General features: G+C 39.3%; 1 protein-coding gene across 1 annotated transcript in view; it reads right to left on the reverse strand.

Annotated features, from left to right (window-relative positions):
* The window catches only part of USH2A (usherin), a 410,836-nt gene that overhangs the window by 21,649 nt on the left and 370,250 nt on the right, over positions 1–18,937 (reverse strand). The window contains exons 62-64 of the mRNA XM_072035514.1: positions 5,290–5,517; positions 2,838–4,354; positions 1,534–1,855 (exon numbers count right to left, since the gene is read on the reverse strand). Of these exons, the coding sequence (XP_071891615.1) occupies positions 1,534–1,855; positions 2,838–4,354; positions 5,290–5,517 (2,067 nt within the window). The remainder of the gene's footprint in view (positions 1–1,533; positions 1,856–2,837; positions 4,355–5,289; positions 5,518–18,937) is intronic.

Below are 18,937 nucleotides of genomic sequence, written 5' to 3' on the forward strand. Positions count from 1 at the left end.
CAAACAAGACAGGTTCAGATTGAATGTAAGAAAATAAGTTTGTTTTTTTTTTCACCATGAAAACAGTCGAGCAATGGAGCAGACTGTCTGGAGAAGTTATTCAATCTCCCTCCCTGTAGGTTTCCAAGGTGCAGCTGGATAAAGCCCTGAGTAACCTGATCTGACCTCTTAATTGACACTTGAGCAGAAAGTTGGACTGAATAACCTCCTGAGAGCCATTCCAACCTGAATTATCTTGTGATCCTGTAAAACAAAGGAACTTGTAAAAGAAAGATTGCCACCACCTTGCAGGAGCTCAAGAAGTGGAACACACCATGTTTACTACTTTCCAAAACAAATCCATGTTTGAGCAATTTTTGTTTTATTTTAGGGAAAAGGTTGTAAAGACATCCAAAATCAGCTTCAAGACATACCATGTGTACAAATACTGTCTATGGAATCAGTAGTGAGGCTTACCAGTATCTTGTTCATGGAGTAATAACATTGTCTATTCATATATGCAAAAACAACCTCATTCTGCTATGAAACTACATCCACTTACTTTTAGGAACAACAAATTCAAGGCTGTTTTTTAGATGAGTTAGTGGAGTTTAGAACCTCACCAAACACTTGGAAGTAATGTCAGATGGTTAGAAATAACAAAGGTCTCAGTTCGTAAGCTAAAATCAAACAAATCAAACAAGGCCCTACATTATTACTAGTACTGTATGATAAAACCTGTAACTTTGACATAGAAAATGACTAAAGGCTAAAGAAGATAACTGATAAGTATAAGGAGATAACTGATTTAGTATTAAGGGACAAGATATGTGTGCAAAACTTGGGCCCACTTTACAAGACACTGTTGATAGCCAGTGATGACAATACCTATACCACAGTTTAATTCCAAAAGTACTACTGATTTGTAGTAAGGAAAGGCAGTACTCAGTCTGAATTGCAGAACTGGTCTCCCTGCATTAGCTGAATAGAAAAACCAATAGTAGAACACACCCATGTGCATGAGAAATGCCAGCCATCAACAACAAACAGGTGGTTCACTATTGAACCACCCATGAAAACTGCTTGTGATCCTAGTATTTAATTTAAAGAGAAAACAGCCCCAGTCTCTCTGGATATAAGCTTCCTTAAGATCTTACAGTAAAATAATCCATAGTAGACTAAGGGAGGAGGGAAAAGAAAGAAAAACTAATGAAAAGAGGCTGCCTTTTCAGAACTAGGATTTCACACGACTTATATAACATTCGAGCCTTGCAAAAAGCTCTGGAGGGTACTCAAACATTCACCATACAAGAAACACAGGCTCTTATGATTACACTAAAGAAAAATGAATGCTGAATGAATGCATTACTTCTGCAAAATCATTTTCCGCTTCTCGACTATTTAAAATCCATTAACAACAATCATTTAAGTATCACCATACTATTAACATTATAAATGAGATGTGTATGTTTGTTTTAAGTGTAAAGTAAGATTCCTAAAGTGTACAGAAATCATGATGGTGTCACTGCTAAGTGACAATCACTGCTATCCCACCTGATATTCATATTCTGTGTAAGGCATCAACTGGTCATCTCTGAAGAAGGCTGAAGTACCATTGTAAACAAGTACGAGCTCTAAATTTACATGGGCTTGAGATGCCCGCCTTCTGTAAAGTTCGTAGTATAAAATCTTCCCATTGGGCTGTTGTGGGCCAGTCCACAGGACGGAAGATGCTGGCTGGAAGCCCCCAGTTCTGGTCTGTATCTCTATGAGAGGGGCGGGCTGTGCTGCCGGTGGTGCCTCCAGCGTCTGTACCGATGCCCACTCGCTGGAGGCACAACCCAGCTCTGTGCAGGCTTGGAGCTGTACCTCATACCTTGGGGAACACAAATCAGGAACAAAGTGGTTAAAACACCGCAAATGCAAATACAGACTCTGCATGAAATGTGAATATATGCGGGGGGGGGAGGGCGGGGGGGTCTTAATTTTTCTTGGTCTTTGGCATTTTTGAAAAAGAAATCAATTTGTATCAACTCTGACATATAGATTATATATGGTGCCTCTGTATATCAAAAAGTAAGAACTGTCTTTTTTTTTTTTTTTTCAAAGCAGAGTAGTTAACATCTGCAGGAATCAAGTGATCAAAATTGTTTTAATTTTGATGATATGAGCCAAAATGATGATTCATTGTAAGAGATGATTTGGATATCATTTGAGAGCTGTATCATCACTAACTTCACTCTATTACTCTTCTCTCTTTGGATTTAGATTAGTTATATGTAAATAGTAGACAGACTTATCAACCATGTAACACACACAAATTATGCCTACACAAATATATACGGAAAGGTCAGGTAAATAATCAAGAATTAGTGGGGAAGACATTATTTCAGTATCAAGTGTGTTCTTTCAGTAGCTGAGTCCTGTATAAACACAAGTCGCTCTTTTTCAGTTCAAAGGGGCAAGCATGCTCCTGGTGTTACTCTGCTGATGGTAGCTCAGCTACTCTGCAAGTGGGCTAGCTAGCTAGTCTTTGGTCTCCCCACCCCTAACTATGTTAGCTAAAGCCCTATTTACTCGTGAATGTAGATGGCTTGCAAAAGATTCACAAGAACAACGTTACAGCTTTTGGAGTCTGTAACAGCGTACTGAACCTACATCAATTAAAACCCAGGTCAACCCTACTGCACTTCATCAAGCTGATATATAGCTGGGGTTACAATAAATTAAAAAAAAAATCCTGTTTTTATCATGTGTATTTTAGGAACTAAAACCCAGCTGTTCAAAAGCTGTTCACTTTTAAGCCCAATGAATCACCTTGCAGCATTCATTCAACACGCAAAATCTGCCAGACTTACCTACTGTAGGGTTCTAGCCCTGCCACTATGTATGATCGTCTCACAAAGGAAGTATGAGATGCATCAAAGTCAACTCTTCTCTTTCGCGTTTCAGCTGGCTTGTGGATGGAGACTGTGTAATTTCTAATGTCACCATTTACTTTGATAGGAGGATCCCAGGCCACCAAAATCTCCTTTGAGGACCATGCCTGCAGCCTAGGAGGCAACATCCCAGATGGAGCAGAGGGGTTGGTTTTTATCTGAGCTGATGGGCTGGTCACACTCCCTTGACTGTTATTTGCAGTGACAGTGTAGCTGTACTCCATGCCTGGTGTTAGGGTGAAATCAAGATAGCGAGTTTCCAGACCTGAGTAAATGAGAACACCATCCCTCCTTAGCTCATAGCTTGTGATTTTACCATTGGGGTTAGCTGGACTTTTCCACGTGATTTCAATTGACTCTGAGCCCATGACAAGCAGCCTGGGAGCTTCCATGTTTAATGGTGGGGCCTCCATAGTCGTTACTGACTGGAATATACTTGATGTGCAGCCCCCAGCAGTACAGGCAACCAGTGCAAAATCATACTGTGTGTAAGGCTGCAGATTAGAAACCAACATCTGCAAGTTTTTGCCAGGATAATACTCTTCATTGTTTATTTTCAGTATGTACTTGGTGATATCTCCATTTTGTATTTGGGGAGGTGCCCAGGATGCATTAACCTGCGTGGCACTGACAGCCTGCAGAGATGGTGGATCCACTACTGCAGGAGCTGCTTCCAGCGTCCGTATTACAGCTGGTTCACTGGTAGAGCAGCCACCCATTGTACAGGCAACTATCGCATAACTGTACAGCGAGTAGGGTAGTAAGTCTTCATCTGTGTAGTTGAAGGTAGCAGCATCAAAGCTGAAAGGATAAAGAGCATCATTTTTTAGCAGTCTGTATGACTGAAGAATACCATTGGGCTGTGCTGGGGCAGCCCATGAGATGAGTACCTTGTGGGGGTTATCTGATGCTAAGGATAACCTAGGGGCACTGAGACCTTTTGGGGCAGTTTGACTGGTCCTTGCCACAGTCCAAGAGCTGTCAGTGTAGCCTGCTGCATTCCAGGTGCGTATTTTATATTCATACCTTGTCCATGGCTGCAAACCTTTATCATTATATACGAATGCATTACTTTCAGTGTTATATTCTGTGAAAACAATTTTCTCATCTTCCATTGTTGCTCTGTACCCTGCAGCATTTTCTTTTGTGCATCTGTGAATAACTTCATAGCGAATTATTTTTCCATTCGGATTAATTGGCTCCAACCAGCTCAGCTCAATGTTGGTAGCATTCACTGCCTGGATTACAGGTGCCATCTGAGACACTGGAGGTGCTTCATCTGTTCGGATCGGCTGGGGCAGAGAACGAGTGCAGCCTGCTGCATTGCAAGCTTCCAGTACTAATGTATACATCGTGTACGGCTCAAGGCGCCTAAAGAGGAACTGACGAGATAAACCGCTATATTCCAGGTTGTCATCACTGAAAATATTGTAGGTCTGAAAAAAAAAAAAAGAATAAAAGAGAAAAAATAATTTAATAGAGAGAAGGGACAGAAGCCAGGATAAAAGGACAAAAACCTATAAATTAACAATGTTCAGAAACAACCTGTAGATGAGACACCTTAATCTTTGCAATAGGGTAAGGGCTATTTCCCAACCATCCAGTATCTGACTTCCTTACTAGTAACAAACACCACACAAACAGATCATTGGTACAAAAACAATGATTTCATCCTGTTTTCTTTTTTTTTTTTTTTCATTTTGGATGTAGTAATAAATCATCTAGTGACACTTTTCACTATGCCTGTTTGTTACCAAGTTTCATTGCCAGGCTTTCCTAAGCTAGCACAAAGCTTCTTGCAGACTAACTATAGCTTTAAAAACTGGTTAACTAACATTTTAAAAAGAAAACAAAAAAACAACAACAAAAAATCCTAAAAACAAAACAAAACAAAACAAAACTGTAGCAACAAAGTTTGCAGGTATAGGTTTACAATCAGATGAAACGATTATGTTAAAAAAAAGTCCTGTATTTCAGAACGGCATTCTGTCAGAGCCAGGGTTTCTAGAAACGCATTTTGGCGATGTCTAGAGTAAGGGGAAAGGCTAAAGCTAGCTCAGACAATGAGCTTTCATGCATAGCTTTCTACCCATTAAAAGAACAGTTTGGTTCACTGTAAATGAACTTTTGCAGTCAGGGGGTAGCACAGGAATGTTAATTATCATTTGAATATAACCACAAGCAGAGTGTGCTCACAGAGTGCCTTGTGCTTACGTAGGACTTCCGTCTTATTTTAAAGTATAATGCATTTGACTGAGTCCTTTTCAGAAAAAAAAAAAAAAAGAAAAAAAAAGTTTTAATTTGATATTCAGCATTTCCTTCTTCTTTTTTTTGAAAGAAGTGTCAAGCAAAGCGTCAAGACAGAGCTTACCTTAATTACGCCATTGGGTTTGGAAGGCTCTGACCATTTCAGCAACAGAGCCCTGCCGTTCTCTTTCTTTTCCACAGTGAAGTTGCTCAGGCCACTGGGTGAAGCTTCCAGTGTGCGCACAGATGTCCAGGGGCTTGAAACCTGTCCGGCATTGTTTACAGCTATGACATGAATATGATATGTTGTGAAAGGTTTCAATCCAAATAAATGAGCCTGATGCTTTGTTCCCTGAAGCAAGAATACAGATGTTTGAGTTAGTTAAAAAAGTAATCAGCATCTGTGCTTTATGTCACTTGGAAAATGAGGTCTCAGCTCTGGGTCTCTTCTGACCGCTTTGCAGAATACCCCATCTGGTTATCAGCTTTTTTTTTTTTTTTTTTTTTTTTTTTGGTGGGTTTCCATAGCTGAACCCTGAAAAGAAACTTTTAGGAAATTCAGAAATATTTATCATTATGGTGGAGCCTTTGGAGCTGAATTCTGGGGAGTCCTGCAGAGTCCAAACCTCAGCTAGCAAACAGTTCAGTGCTTGTTCTGCATGCATTAAGCTTTGCTCAGAGTATCAGAGGGCTTGATACTCTGATGGCACATATTGTAAAATGTGGTATACAAGTGGTCTTGCCTCTACAGAACCCTTTCATATCACACATCTCGTGTGCAGGATGACATTTGGCAGGCACGCCACCATGTTCCAGTTACTCAGAGCGTTGCAATCTGGAGAGACAACGGTGTTTCCAGGAGCACAATCTCATTTCCTTACTGAAAACAAAACCCTTAAAAGTGGGGTGAAAAAATGACTGGACAGAGAGAGAGAATAAGTTGTTTTTGATATTTCTGCTTTGTCAGGAAGGCCCATGAGGCAGAGCAGAGGTTGGACGGGAGGCACACAGCCGCCCACAGTGCCCACCGCAGCACAGGGACAAGCCTTTCTGGAAGGGCTGGGGCTCACTGCCTCCGTATGGGAGCCCTGTTGAGCTCAGGGCCACGCAGGTGGGTGAAGGATGGAGAACAGCCATGGAGAGAAGGGACCACTGGCACTGTGGGTCACCCCGAACAGCATCTGAGAAGGACCTGAACTGGCCTGGGCATGAGGCAACCCCACCCTCAGCACCGCCGAGGAAGGCAACATGGCTGCAGCACTGCTTCCAACAGCCATGGAAGGAAGGGTAGCTAACAAAGAAGGTGAATGGCACGTTTCAGTACGAGACTCTTCAGACTTGTCTCATCACAGCAAGAAAAGGGATCCGCTGATCACTGATTTATTTTAATTCCATTTTCAGTTATGCTTTTGCATTAATTACACAAGATACGAAGAAGGGGAGGGCAGGAATTCAGCTTCCTTCATGTGGCAGAAAGCTACAGTCAATTTTCCTCCTTCAGTAAGTTGTATTAAGTTGTTAAATGCTAACACTTAGAATCGTTTAATATTTAAACATTTGTTAGGCGATCAGACTCAGAAACAAATTTTAAAGAAATATTAATTTCTTTTTTTAAATATTAAAAGTTAGGTCATCAATATTTAAATAGTTATTTCCTCACAACAATGAGTTAGTCTTTTAGATAAATATAGCACAGCATTTGAATGACCATTATGAATATTAAAGCTGAAGATGCCACAAGTACAGATTATAAACATACTTTTCTGATAAATGATTCCTTTTTCTGTTAAACAGGGCAAACACTAGCAAGATTAATAATGCAAAAAAGTATAATTCTTTGTTAGGAATTCCCAGTCATCACTGCCAAAAAAGCGTAAGCTCAAATGCAAATAGCAATCACCTCGAACAGATTATATATAAAAAAGCTCTGGCTGCTGTGGGACATTTAGAGATATCTTTTGTCATAAGAAACATGGAAAGCATGTGGGCTATAAAACAAAAACATATGTATATTGTCAATAGCAGCACCTGTTCAATTACAGTTTATTTCAGTATGGAGAATTTTGTTCAGCCCCTAGATGGCAATACTATCAAACACTTTTTGTAACATGAGTGCTTAATGATTAACAACGTGCGTTCAGTCATCCAACATACTCAAGGCAGCCATTAAAAAAATAACAAAACTGATTTCATTATAGATTCTTTTAATAAACATTTATGGCTTAGATCTTTGAAAGTGGAAGCGTTCAAACTGCCATAGCCAAAAACCTATAAGGCCGAATGCAAAATTATGAACTGCAGGTTAAAGAACAGAGCTCGAATTGAAGTTCATGCTTAGCATAAAAATCTGGCATCAGAAATTATGTTGGCACAAAACATGATTAAAATTAGCTTTACAATTGGATGTGGTCTGTATTAATAGTTTTTATGAGGACAGTTATCTATTAGGTTTTCAAAACAGAACTTTTAAAAGACTAAAATTTACATTCCATGGTTCGAGGGTGGAGGAGGGAGGAAGGGAGCACGCCACATTAAATTACTGCCCCTGAACGTACACACGGACTCTCAGAGGTACAAACACATCATTACAAACGTTGTGCAAAAAATAATGGCCCAGCTTTCTTATCACCTCCATGATCAGGGTGGGCTTTTCTGACAACAGTGCTACAAAACACTTGTTTTTTATTATTTTTAAACAGAAAAATGGCATGTTTTTCATCACACTGTACAGTCTTCCCAGTAAACCCTAAGATTTAATTATTTACAATCCTCACCACCCTTTGAAATGAAACAAGGATGGAGGGATTTCCTTGCCTGCAGTTCACCGTGTTCTCTGGAGACTGCTAAACCATTCCTTCCAGGGATGACTTTTATCCCTGGCTCCTATAGATACTTCTTGAAGAGCAAACGGTTTACATGTATTTTTGTTTTGTTTGGTTTTGAAGTAAGCTCAGGGGACGTCCTCCCAGAAAACGAAGCCATGCTTTCTCTCCCTACTCTGTTGCCATTGCCATCTGTGAATTTACTCAGCTCAGAGGCTGAACCTAAAAAGAGGATGGATGGCAGTTTGAATGATTAATTTTGAGAATTATGTAATATTCTAGCCTAGAAATATCAGCCTGCTGGAATGGTAAAATACAAGTAGCAAAAAAAAACAAGTTTGCAAAGGATAGCCCTCTGGCTTCAATGGACAGCTGCACAGACTTAAACAGGCGCAGGATCACAATCCTTGCATGGAATATTCTCCTAGTCTTTGTTTGCAAAGCCATGAACTCATATATCCCATGTTTACACACTGCTAACAGGACAGATTTCATTTACCATTAAAAGCAAGCCAACAAAATAAAATTTTAATGCAAACATTAAGATGTTCGTAGCCCAAGACTGACTGACCATGAAAACCGATGGACTGCAATCCCAAGCCCTCCTTTCTCTGTCGCCTGTTGTGAAGCAGTCTCACTCATTCAGCCATTAAATTAAGAATAACCTAGCAAACATTTAAGTGTGTGCACTCTCACAATCCTCCTGTAAGGCCCATTCTTTTAAAGTAGACATTACAGACATGGACTCCTGAGGCATCCCATACTGCAGCCCAGAGCCCAGCTGTGAACCATCCCTAGGCTTGTCCCATTCTCGTTGGTGGCACTGAAAGCATCTCCACTGTTCAATGCAAGACAGCACCTTTGCTTTTGTTGTGTAAAATGATTTACACACTGCCAGTGGCAGCATAAGCTGTTAGCAACAACAAACACACTCCTTGGTTAATTCCACGGCTCTAACTGTAAATTAGGATAAAAGTTATTTAAAACAAAACCTTGTTTTAACACATTTTCAAAGAGTAAAACAAGAGAACATGAATCATGAATAATATATCCAGCAAGATTTGCTTCAGATTGCCTTTTTTGTTTGTTTATTTTTAAATTCATGAGCACAGAAGTCACTTAAAGTCTGGAAGCAGATCAGCATACTCTTTCATGCTGCTCAAAGGCGACAGCACCCAGGATGCGAGGTGCTTGCCATCCCCACCACCTTGTGCCCAGGTCCTCCTGGGCACGGGAAAGGCTGCACAGCCGTCGGGAGTCTGAGAGGTTTACACTGCCTACTGTGATTGCTGCTGACTACTTGAAGTGCCCCTAAGGTGGCAACAGGGTCAAGAGGTCTTTGTAGGTTGAAAATGATCAAAAATTAGCATTGATCTGCAGCTGTCAGTAATACTCTCTGCAGGTAGACTCCTTGCGCAAATGTTTAAACTGCATAAAACTACACAACCTAGTCATCTTTGAATCTATTGATCTGATGAAGAAGCACTTTCCAGTGTTGTCACTCAGGCTTTTCCTCTTTTTTTCAAGGCAGGCCCGTTTACCCAGATGCCCAGGTCTCAGGGCATGCATTCCAAACCTGATGGTCACATCAGAAGAACCCTGAACCTCTCAAGAGCTGCCCAACATGTAGTTTTGGTATCTACCTCTTCAGGGGTCATCAACATTCAGCAAGTCATCACCCAGTTGTGTCAAAGTGAGGCTCTGGTTTCTTCTTTCTCTGTGTTGTCTCTTGGTACAGTAGCCCCATTCAGCAGGTATCTTGGATATCTGATGGAAAAGCTAACTCATTTTTTCTGTGAGTCTCTAATTAAACTTGGTGATATCGGAGACGACCACAGTGCTATGGTACTGGTGGTACAGGAATCCAAACTTGTTATTTCATAACTCCCATCCATAAATAATGAAAAGGTAATTCACGGTGACATTCCCTTTTCTATACAAGCAGAGGTGCTGAACTCTCCCTGGATAAGGGAGGAGGAACCTATGGTCTCCTAGTACTCAGAACATTAGTCCAACCATTCTTCAAAGTGAGTTTTCAATTTCTCCATCAAGGAATCCATACGGATTCCTCCACAAGTGATAGAAATGGCTGGGAATATTTTGGGTTTTAGGAAGATCCTCAATTCATCCTCACCTTTGACATTATCTGTTTTGCCAGTTCCCCAACTTATCCTTTCCATTTTCTGCAAAGCACTGGGAGTACTTCCACTTTGATGAACCTCTGATGTTAATGCTTATTTCCCAGCGTACTTCTTAGCCCCTACCTTAACCCTCATAATTGCAGAATTCTTACTCATTTGCAACCCCTAACTTACCCTTTGGGTTGCCTTCCTTCTCATGCTTGTATCATGTACACTTTTTTTTTTCTTCTTTTTTCTTTTTTAAAATCTACTCTAGTCCTAAAGCCTTATGCTTAAATTCACAAGGATATAACTTACAGATACACAGGTAATCTATGACTCCACTCCTTCCTCTAGCAGTGTGGACTGGAATATAAATTATTCCCAAGATAGCACTGAAAAATCTCAAAGGTAGAGCAAACAGAAACTAATGTGTTACTTATTTTGTCAGAAATTATCTTGCCTAAAAGTGACCAGAATTTCCATTTTACCAGAAATTGATGTTGCACTATATATTTTCCTCCCCATTTGTGTAAAAAATAATTTTAGATTTTTCATTAAAATATTTGGTAAAACCAGCACATTCACTTCAAAAGAATTACATTTTAAGAACTTCTTTTCATTTGTTTTAGAATTTTAAAAGTGCCTTTCAACACCTATTTTTCATTTTAAATCATTACTCTAAAATTTGATGTTACCCTTCAACAGCAGTAACATGTACTAGACTGGTGGTGATTTTTATGTGTAAATTATTATAGCACATAAAAAGCAAATATTATAACAGAAAATGAAATAAACATTTTAAAAAATTGTTTAAGTTTGCAAAACCAGAAGTTACATTAGTAACTTAGTAAATGTAAAATAATTTTTTAATTTTTTTTTTTTTTGTCAAAGGAGTATTCTTCCAAATTGTCTTTGGCTGAGATGAAAAGGGAATCATTCTTTCCCAGACTGAGATGGGTCAATGCCGTCTTTTCTTTCTGCAGTGGCTAGCAAATTATATTAAGGGATTCATTGTATTTGAGCTTGCTTTTTTATTTAGCAAATTTATTTTTTAAAAATAGAGGTTTTCTTTTACAAAGTAAAGTGCAAAAAGGCCAGGAGATGTCTTCATTGAAACATAGGCTTCGATTACATGCTCATAAAATATTCTTTCCTTGAGACTCTTGACAAACGTAAATGTTCTGTTTGTTTGTTTGTTTGTTTCAACTTTGAGATTTTTATTTTATTTGTTTTTAAAAGCAATGGTAGTCTTGTCATCTACATCAGATAACACTAGCTGGTTACCCTGCAACTCTGTGTGCCTGTCCTTTCTTAGGAGTACCATGCTAACAGCTTTTTATTTAATAAAAAACTCATTTGCCTACCCTGTTCCACTCAGCACATAATAGTGATTTTGTATGTTGATACTCCTGCAGGAGTTTGCAGACTATGCCAGTGAGAAACTTTGAGAAAAAGCAGTAATCTAAGAAGTTTAAAGAAGTCTGCAAACCACAACAATTAATACCTGATGTACAAGTATTACATTGCAATTCCTTTTTCTGCTTCCTGGCAGAGCATGTGAGGAACTGTGAATTGCACACAGATGAATCTGTTGAGTGGTGCTGGTGCTCATTTTCACAGCAGACAGCTTTCTTTCCTGGCACACCTGGCCATCTGGGGACGTGCTGCAGCCTCAGCAGGAACCACTGTCCCCAGCTTTGACTTGAAAATAAAGCACCAAAAAGAAAACGAGTAGGCATTGCGTAGCAGAATGACTCCAAGTACATTTAGCCAGCTGCATTCTGTCACTGTTCTGACTTTTTGGAAGTAGTACACTTTTAAACCACCAGCAATGTCACACGTCGTATGGTAAAACTTCAAAAAAAAAAAAAACTCTTTGGGCAAAGTCAACACTTCAGTAGCCCATTCCATGTCACTTCTGTAAGGTTTTCTTTTCTTTTTTTAACATAAGGGCAAACATCTTATTTAAAATTCATCTAACATCACTGAGTGCCATCTTCTCAAAAATGTATTTGCAGCTGTAATATTTGTCTAATTTATACTAAGAACTATTGAAATCAAAAAAGATATTTTTCTGCATGACTAAATAAGTCAGATAAGCCAAAATATCAATGACATGACATTTCACTACAGACACTGTCTAGAGGGTGATGTCAACATTTTTTCCTAACATTAATATTTTATCTCTTACAACACTCACAAGACCTACTGTATAGTAAGCCAATAGTTTCACACCTTCGTGGATTTTTTCCCCACATTTTTTCACTTTTAACTGTTTATTATTCCTTGTAATGAGAAAGTGATGGAGACAGAAAGATAAAAACTGAATACCTGACAGGACTGCTTACCTCAAACTTTGATATGTTTAGTCCAAATCTGCAATCCTTACTTTCACTGAGTGAGACTTTTTGCTTTAAATAGTAATTTTGGATATGAAGAAAGACTAAGTTTCTCTTCAAAATAAGAGAGGCACATAAGAGAGCCAATATGGTGAAAAAAAAAATATATATATATATATATTTATTTGAGATTCAAAAAAAAAATGAGAAAAAGTACCTGAAGCCCAGTGAAAAACAGTTGCATGCTTAATCTGGAATATGCACGTACTCATCAATACACTGCAGAACAGGCAACGTGTCAAGTCTGCCTTGGTTAGGAGGGGAAGGAGAATCACCCTTTGGGTGTGACCTGGGGTAGAAATGTCACCTCAGGGAAGCTGAAGGGCTGGCAAAGGCAAGCACAAACTCTGGCTGGGGTTTATACCTCTGCAGTTACAACCAATACATTCACACAGACAAACTCCAGGAGTATGTTTAAGGCAATACCACAGGTCATGGTGCTACTGCTTGTGAACATGGAGGAGCAGTGTTCCTCCAGCTTTTGTTCTATGCCATTTGTGGCCATGGCATGAGAAAGGAAAACCATAGCTGCTCTAACAAAGTGGTTAGAGTCTAAGGGCTCAAACCTGCAAGTGGTAGGGGAGTTATATCCCTTGAGTATAAAGGATGCTAATGTCATAGTTTTCCTAATAAACCATATTTTCCATTTGATTTATTGGCCAGAGTGATGCTTTTGTCAGAACGAACACGATTGGGACTGCCATATAAGTGCTGCTGGTGTCTTCCCAGCCTCATACCTTTTTTTCTACCAATGTCCAGAATGGCAAGTGTTGCACAGAAGTTTATAATTTTAAGTCAATGCAATAAAGCCATGAATGTTTTTGTTGTTATCCATAAAAAAGGATAATTTGTACACCTGAACTTTTTATCTCAAGGTATCATGTGGCAATCAGTTTTGCTTCACTGTAGAAAGAATGTGCCCTTGTCATTATCAAATGTTTTGCCTTCTGGTTTTATTTGAAGTTTTTGCTATTCAAGCATTCACATTGCCTTTCTAGGACATTCATGACAACATATATCTGTGCCATAAGACTTCTTCCTTAGCTCCTTTCAAATTACATCATATATGATATTATAAAGATAAGTGTCTCTGGACTCTTTAAAACTTCTCTCATCTGATCTTAAACTGAGCATAGTATCATGTGATTGTTATTTTCTGTAAAATGTGAAAACGTTCACTATGGTTTTGCTGTATAGGCTTTATATAGGTGCATAGACTATGTATGGTGCGTACGATTTTCCTCTGTAAAAAAAAAAATATTTACCATTTTTTTCTTTGCACAGCTCAACAGCCATAATGGGAAAAAGAAATGAAAAGAGGAAAAAAAATAGTTTGAAGAAAATCTTTACGGGGATTTGTACAAGGACAATCTGAATCCTAATGCAGATTGCAGGTGAACTCCCACATCAGTTTCCTTGAAAATGCCACTGAATGTCAGTTGTGCTCCATAAAATTAAGACTTTGCAGTTATATATGACTTTTCATCCCAGGATCTCACATCATGCTACAAGCATTAATTAATTAAGTCTCAGAATATCCCCTTGTGTTACTGTGTGCAGCTTCAGGAAACTATCATGATTGTTTTAGATCCCATTTTACACAGGTACAGCAGACGTGTCATATTATTGTTAAGTGCAGGCTTATTTTATTCCCTTTTCTCAATCATTCTGAGTCCTTGTCTCGTTCACCCAACACTTGCAAAAAGAGCAGTTCTAACTGCTGCTAAGTAGAGGAAGATAACACAGCCTCAAGGCAATTCACAGCTTTAAATCCCTGCTTTCTGCCAACACAATGGAAAATAAAGGCAACATTTTAAAGGAGACTAAAAGGTTTTTACTTCCCACTGTTTTATTCTTTTTTTTTCTGCCCTGTACCAAACAGTCCGTGCTTTTCATTCCAACTTTGCCTGCAATGTGTGTTATCACTTCTGAGAGATAATAAAAGGTAAGCAGAAATAATTTATTTAGGACTACATTGTAAAGGCCAATGATTAGTCTGAATCTGTAGCTAAACTTAAAATTTCACCCTTCAATTTGACACTCACGCCTAGCAGAAGGCCAGAAGTGGCTTATGCATTTCGGGATGCCCGCTCACTCTCCTGTAGCTAGGGGAAAGCTCAGCCTTTACTCTTTTGAGTATTAGCAGAGGATATTGATTGGACATATATTTATGTGTACACTTTGAGGACATACTCCTCAGCAAAGCACAGCTTCCCATATAAATACTGACAGGGTCAGCAGCAGTCTGACACCTTCCTTCCTGCACCTGCAGGAAGTTTCGAGGAGGGCGTTGCTGCAGAGAGTCCCTGCCCCTACTGGTGCTAGTGGAAAACCTCAACAAGTAGCTTGAATAGTCCATGAGACCAATGGTAAGAGGAACAAAAACCTTGTTTTGCTGTTGCAGCTACCACAGACTCTGCTGCTGGTGACATTAACAGTAATTTGAAGACTCAGAATTAACTCTACACCAAGAGAAGAGATGAAATGATGGCAACAACGAGAAGAAAAAGTGGCTGTACAGCTTTGTGAAATAACGGAAAGAGAGGCTGCTTACAGGTTTAGTGTCTTGAAACCAAGTGAACCTGGTGGATAGATGAACTTCCAGACGGATCTTCCTAGGATCATACAGACACAGGCCTAACTTAAGCCTCCTGAAGCACACACACTGACACTAAATTCATATACATACACACAAAAGCAGACAGGTAAAACTGCTGCAGAGTTAACAGGAAAAGCAGCTAGCTGGCATTACTTTTAAATGTTAATACATAAATAAAACTAAATATTTAATTATGTCTTTTCATGTTTTTATACATCCATTAGACCCTTCCAGTGTGGCTTGGGCTTCTCAGTGCAAGACTTTTGCAAAATGAGAAGTCTGAGCTACTTGTGACTAATCAGGAAAGAGACGAAAGACATAACTATTGAAAGATTACTTGATAACTACTGAAATAAAAAGGGTTTTGTTCAGATTCTTTATTTTCCTTGGATATTTAAATTACTTAGGGGATTTAAATAAATCACTAAGCCAACAGGTATATAGTAAAGCTTAGTACAAAACAAATTGTGCTGGTTCCAGAATTGAGAGTGCCTTTACAGCAAATTATTGACTCCAGCATATTAACTTGTAAATCCACTAGTTTCACCTTATCATCTATTGATCAGATGCATGTACGTGTGTTATAAGTGAGCAATCCAAAAATAAATTAGTAGAATTTAATCATTTTGGGCCAGACTTGTCACAGCTCCTACATTTAGAGACAGAACCTGCATAGCTAGGGTCCCCGGTATCTCTCTGTAGTCTGTGCAGAGAAAGGGAGGTTTCTCCAAAGGGAAATCAGATGCTTATGTTTAGCTTCTGTTCTGAATAGACCTTCAGAGAGCTTCACTCTCAGAACAGATTAGACAGCCTAGCCCACTTTAGCAATCTAAAATAAGTTTTTTAGAGGTCAAAGCTGCAACTTTTGCTTAAGTTCACGTAAGACTCAACATTTTCTTTCTTCTTAAGTTAAAAAAAATACTATAGCTTCAGAAGTTAAACTGCAGCTCTTCCAAATCACTTCAAAAATCCACTGAAGTTTTGTTATGCCTTCTCAAGGCTCCTGAATCTGGGTTTTCACGCCTAGAAGACCAAAACTGAATGGTGTATGTAGATAGCATTCAACAAGAACACGGACTGGGTTTAGTTAACCTATACTACTTTAGCATATTGTGTTTATGTGGCAACGTTTTGGTAGCTGGGAAGCTGAAGGGGTAGCTTGTGGAAGCAGAGATGTGCACCTGTCTCCATGTCAGACAACATCAGTTCCAGGTGGCTCCAAAAAGGACTAACCGCTGGGCAAAACTGAGCCAGCCAGCAGCTCAGGTGGTGCCTCTGTGATAAGGTATTTAAAGAAGGGTAAAAAAAAATGCTACATAGCAGCAGTGAGAGGAGAGGAAAAACGTGAAAGCAGCAGCTCTGCAGACACCAAAGTGAATGAAGAAAGAGGGAGGATGAGCAGGTGCTCCAAGCATGGAGTAGAGATCCCTCTGCAGGCTGTGGAGACTGTGGTGAAACAGCTTGTGCACCTGCAGACCATGGAGGATCACACCAGAGCAGATCTCCACACTGTAACCCATGGAGGAGCCCATGGTGTAGCAGGTGGATAAGACCTGAAGGACACTGCAGCCCATGAAGTGCCCATGGAGAAGCACCAAAACTTCCATTAACACCCTCAAATCAAATATCTTTATGGGAGTTTGATAACAAAAAATTGAAAGTGTTTGATGATTCTACACGGAGCCAGAAAGTCAGAAAAATGCAGTACACTGGAGAGCTGTTGCAAGTTTTTGTATCAGAGATGTTCTTTTTTAAAGCCATGTGTTCTCAGCTGAATTTGTACTCAAAGGGGGTGCTCTACTGAGCACCAAAACAACTACAGCTAAAGCCATTGTGTTACCTGTTTTTTCTTTTTCTCATTTGCACTGTCTTTGTTCAGTCATTTAGGCCAGGACTTTCAAGTAACATTAAGCACAGCACTTAAATATGTCACTGTCTTAAGCTACAACTATAGTATAAATCTAATGATCTATTGGTACATCCTGGGTCTAGCATTTCTAGCAAAGACTAGCATCAGAGAAAATCTAAATTATCATCTGACTTGAGCCCCTGAAGAGAAAACAATAAAAAATAATTTTATGATGCCATAATGACAAGAATAATACTTCACTTCCATTGTGAAGACGTCTTCCAGATTTCTCATTAATTCTTTTTTAAAGCCTATTGAAATGTAAGAACTCTGCAAAGTTTCATTCATTTTGTTTGTGCACAGTAAAGTTTTCTTTATAGCAAGAATACAGAAAATTTATCACTGCAAGGAATCCACTTCCCTCACTCTCTTTTTATATTAAATCTGCATTTGCAATTCTGATTTTGTGAGACAATTGTAAACTTGGTGCCTTTGTGCAGCCACCAGAGTAGTGTTTCTGCAGTGCACAGAGGATTTTGCTCAGGCTAGGAACTCAGCTTGGGATGGGAAAAAAAGAATCAATGCATTCAAACTTGCAGTAAATGGATTTCATATAAAAATACTTGGAGAAAAATACAGAAGCAAAATGAGTAATGATTTGCAGTGTTTCCTAGTAGATTAAGTAGATACTGGTGCCTCTCCTCATCTTTCCGTTACAATGATACGACTCCTCAGAGACCTTTTGGCACACACAACATGCACTCCAGGTGTCTCATTCAGCTGGACCATACCCCAGCAGTAACATCATTTACTACATTAGTGCTCTGTGACCACAGAAGTGTTTAGAAGACACTTGCTCTACATGAAGAAAAAGGGAGGCAGCCATGGGTTTGTTATTAAAATAATAATAATAATAATAAATAAAAAAAGACATCCTGCAGCTGCAAAGCCAAAGAGCTTAGGGGAGGATCCTGTGCTGCAAGTCCACCTGTGGCTCTTGCAGCAGTCATAGCTTGTCTTAAGAGGGCATCTAAGTTTGTGTTTGTTTCCCAAACAAAGTGTGTGTATGCTCTGTCTGCATACCAACACAGCCCTCAGTAATTTAAGACCATTAAAGAACATAACCTGACTGGAGTCCTGCTTGTTTTAAGGTCTCCATAGTGTATCTGGAAGTAGAAACAGCACCTAAAACATCTGAAAAAGGAAGAAGTTTTCTAGTAGACACTCATGATGGGAGTTAATTCTTGCTCCTTACCTCACTGGTCACAGTCTGTCAACACATTCTTAGAAAGGGAGGCTTGTGAAAGGAAAGGAAGGGAGGAGGAAGCAGTTTCCACAGGTCTGGTGGAGGGAGTAAAGCAGCCTGTAGCTGCCAGAGGCATAACAGATAATCTTTGATGGCCTAAAGTCTGTAACATGGCACCTGATAATAGGGTGAGAAATTTTTTCTCTGAATCTGGTAGCAGCTTTGGTGGGTGTTCTTTCAGACAGGGCTTCACAAGAAACAACCTTCTCTCCATCCTTATCATTCTTCTTGACACTCATAAAGCAATTTAATGAGCTCATATCTTCCTAATCTTCCAGCAAGTCAGATGCTGATGGAGGGACAGAGACTTTATTTGATGAATGCTAAAGGAATGGATTTAAAATTACAATATAGCTTTTACAGTTAAACAATAAAATACATCCATTACGGGGTGCATGTGAGGAGAGTACAATACACCCAGATATTCCACGTCCCATTTGTCATGCCTTTCTATAACTTTGGTCAGTTATAAAGTTCGAGGTGCAGAGGGAGATACTTGTACTTCGTGATGGGACAGTCATAAATGGGATTTATTTCCTCCCTAACACAGGTTACACGTATGTAAACTGCTACCAAGTGTTGTACTTAGGATGTCTTCAGACTACTATCCTCACAAGTCTATTGCTTTTGCCTTTGGCTTCTTTAAAAACAGAACCAATCAACCAACTAACCAT

This window comes from Anas platyrhynchos, chromosome 3 (assembly GCF_047663525.1).
Source record: "Anas platyrhynchos isolate ZD024472 breed Pekin duck chromosome 3, IASCAAS_PekinDuck_T2T, whole genome shotgun sequence".
NCBI classification, from domain to species: Eukaryota; Metazoa; Chordata; class Aves; order Anseriformes; family Anatidae; genus Anas; species Anas platyrhynchos.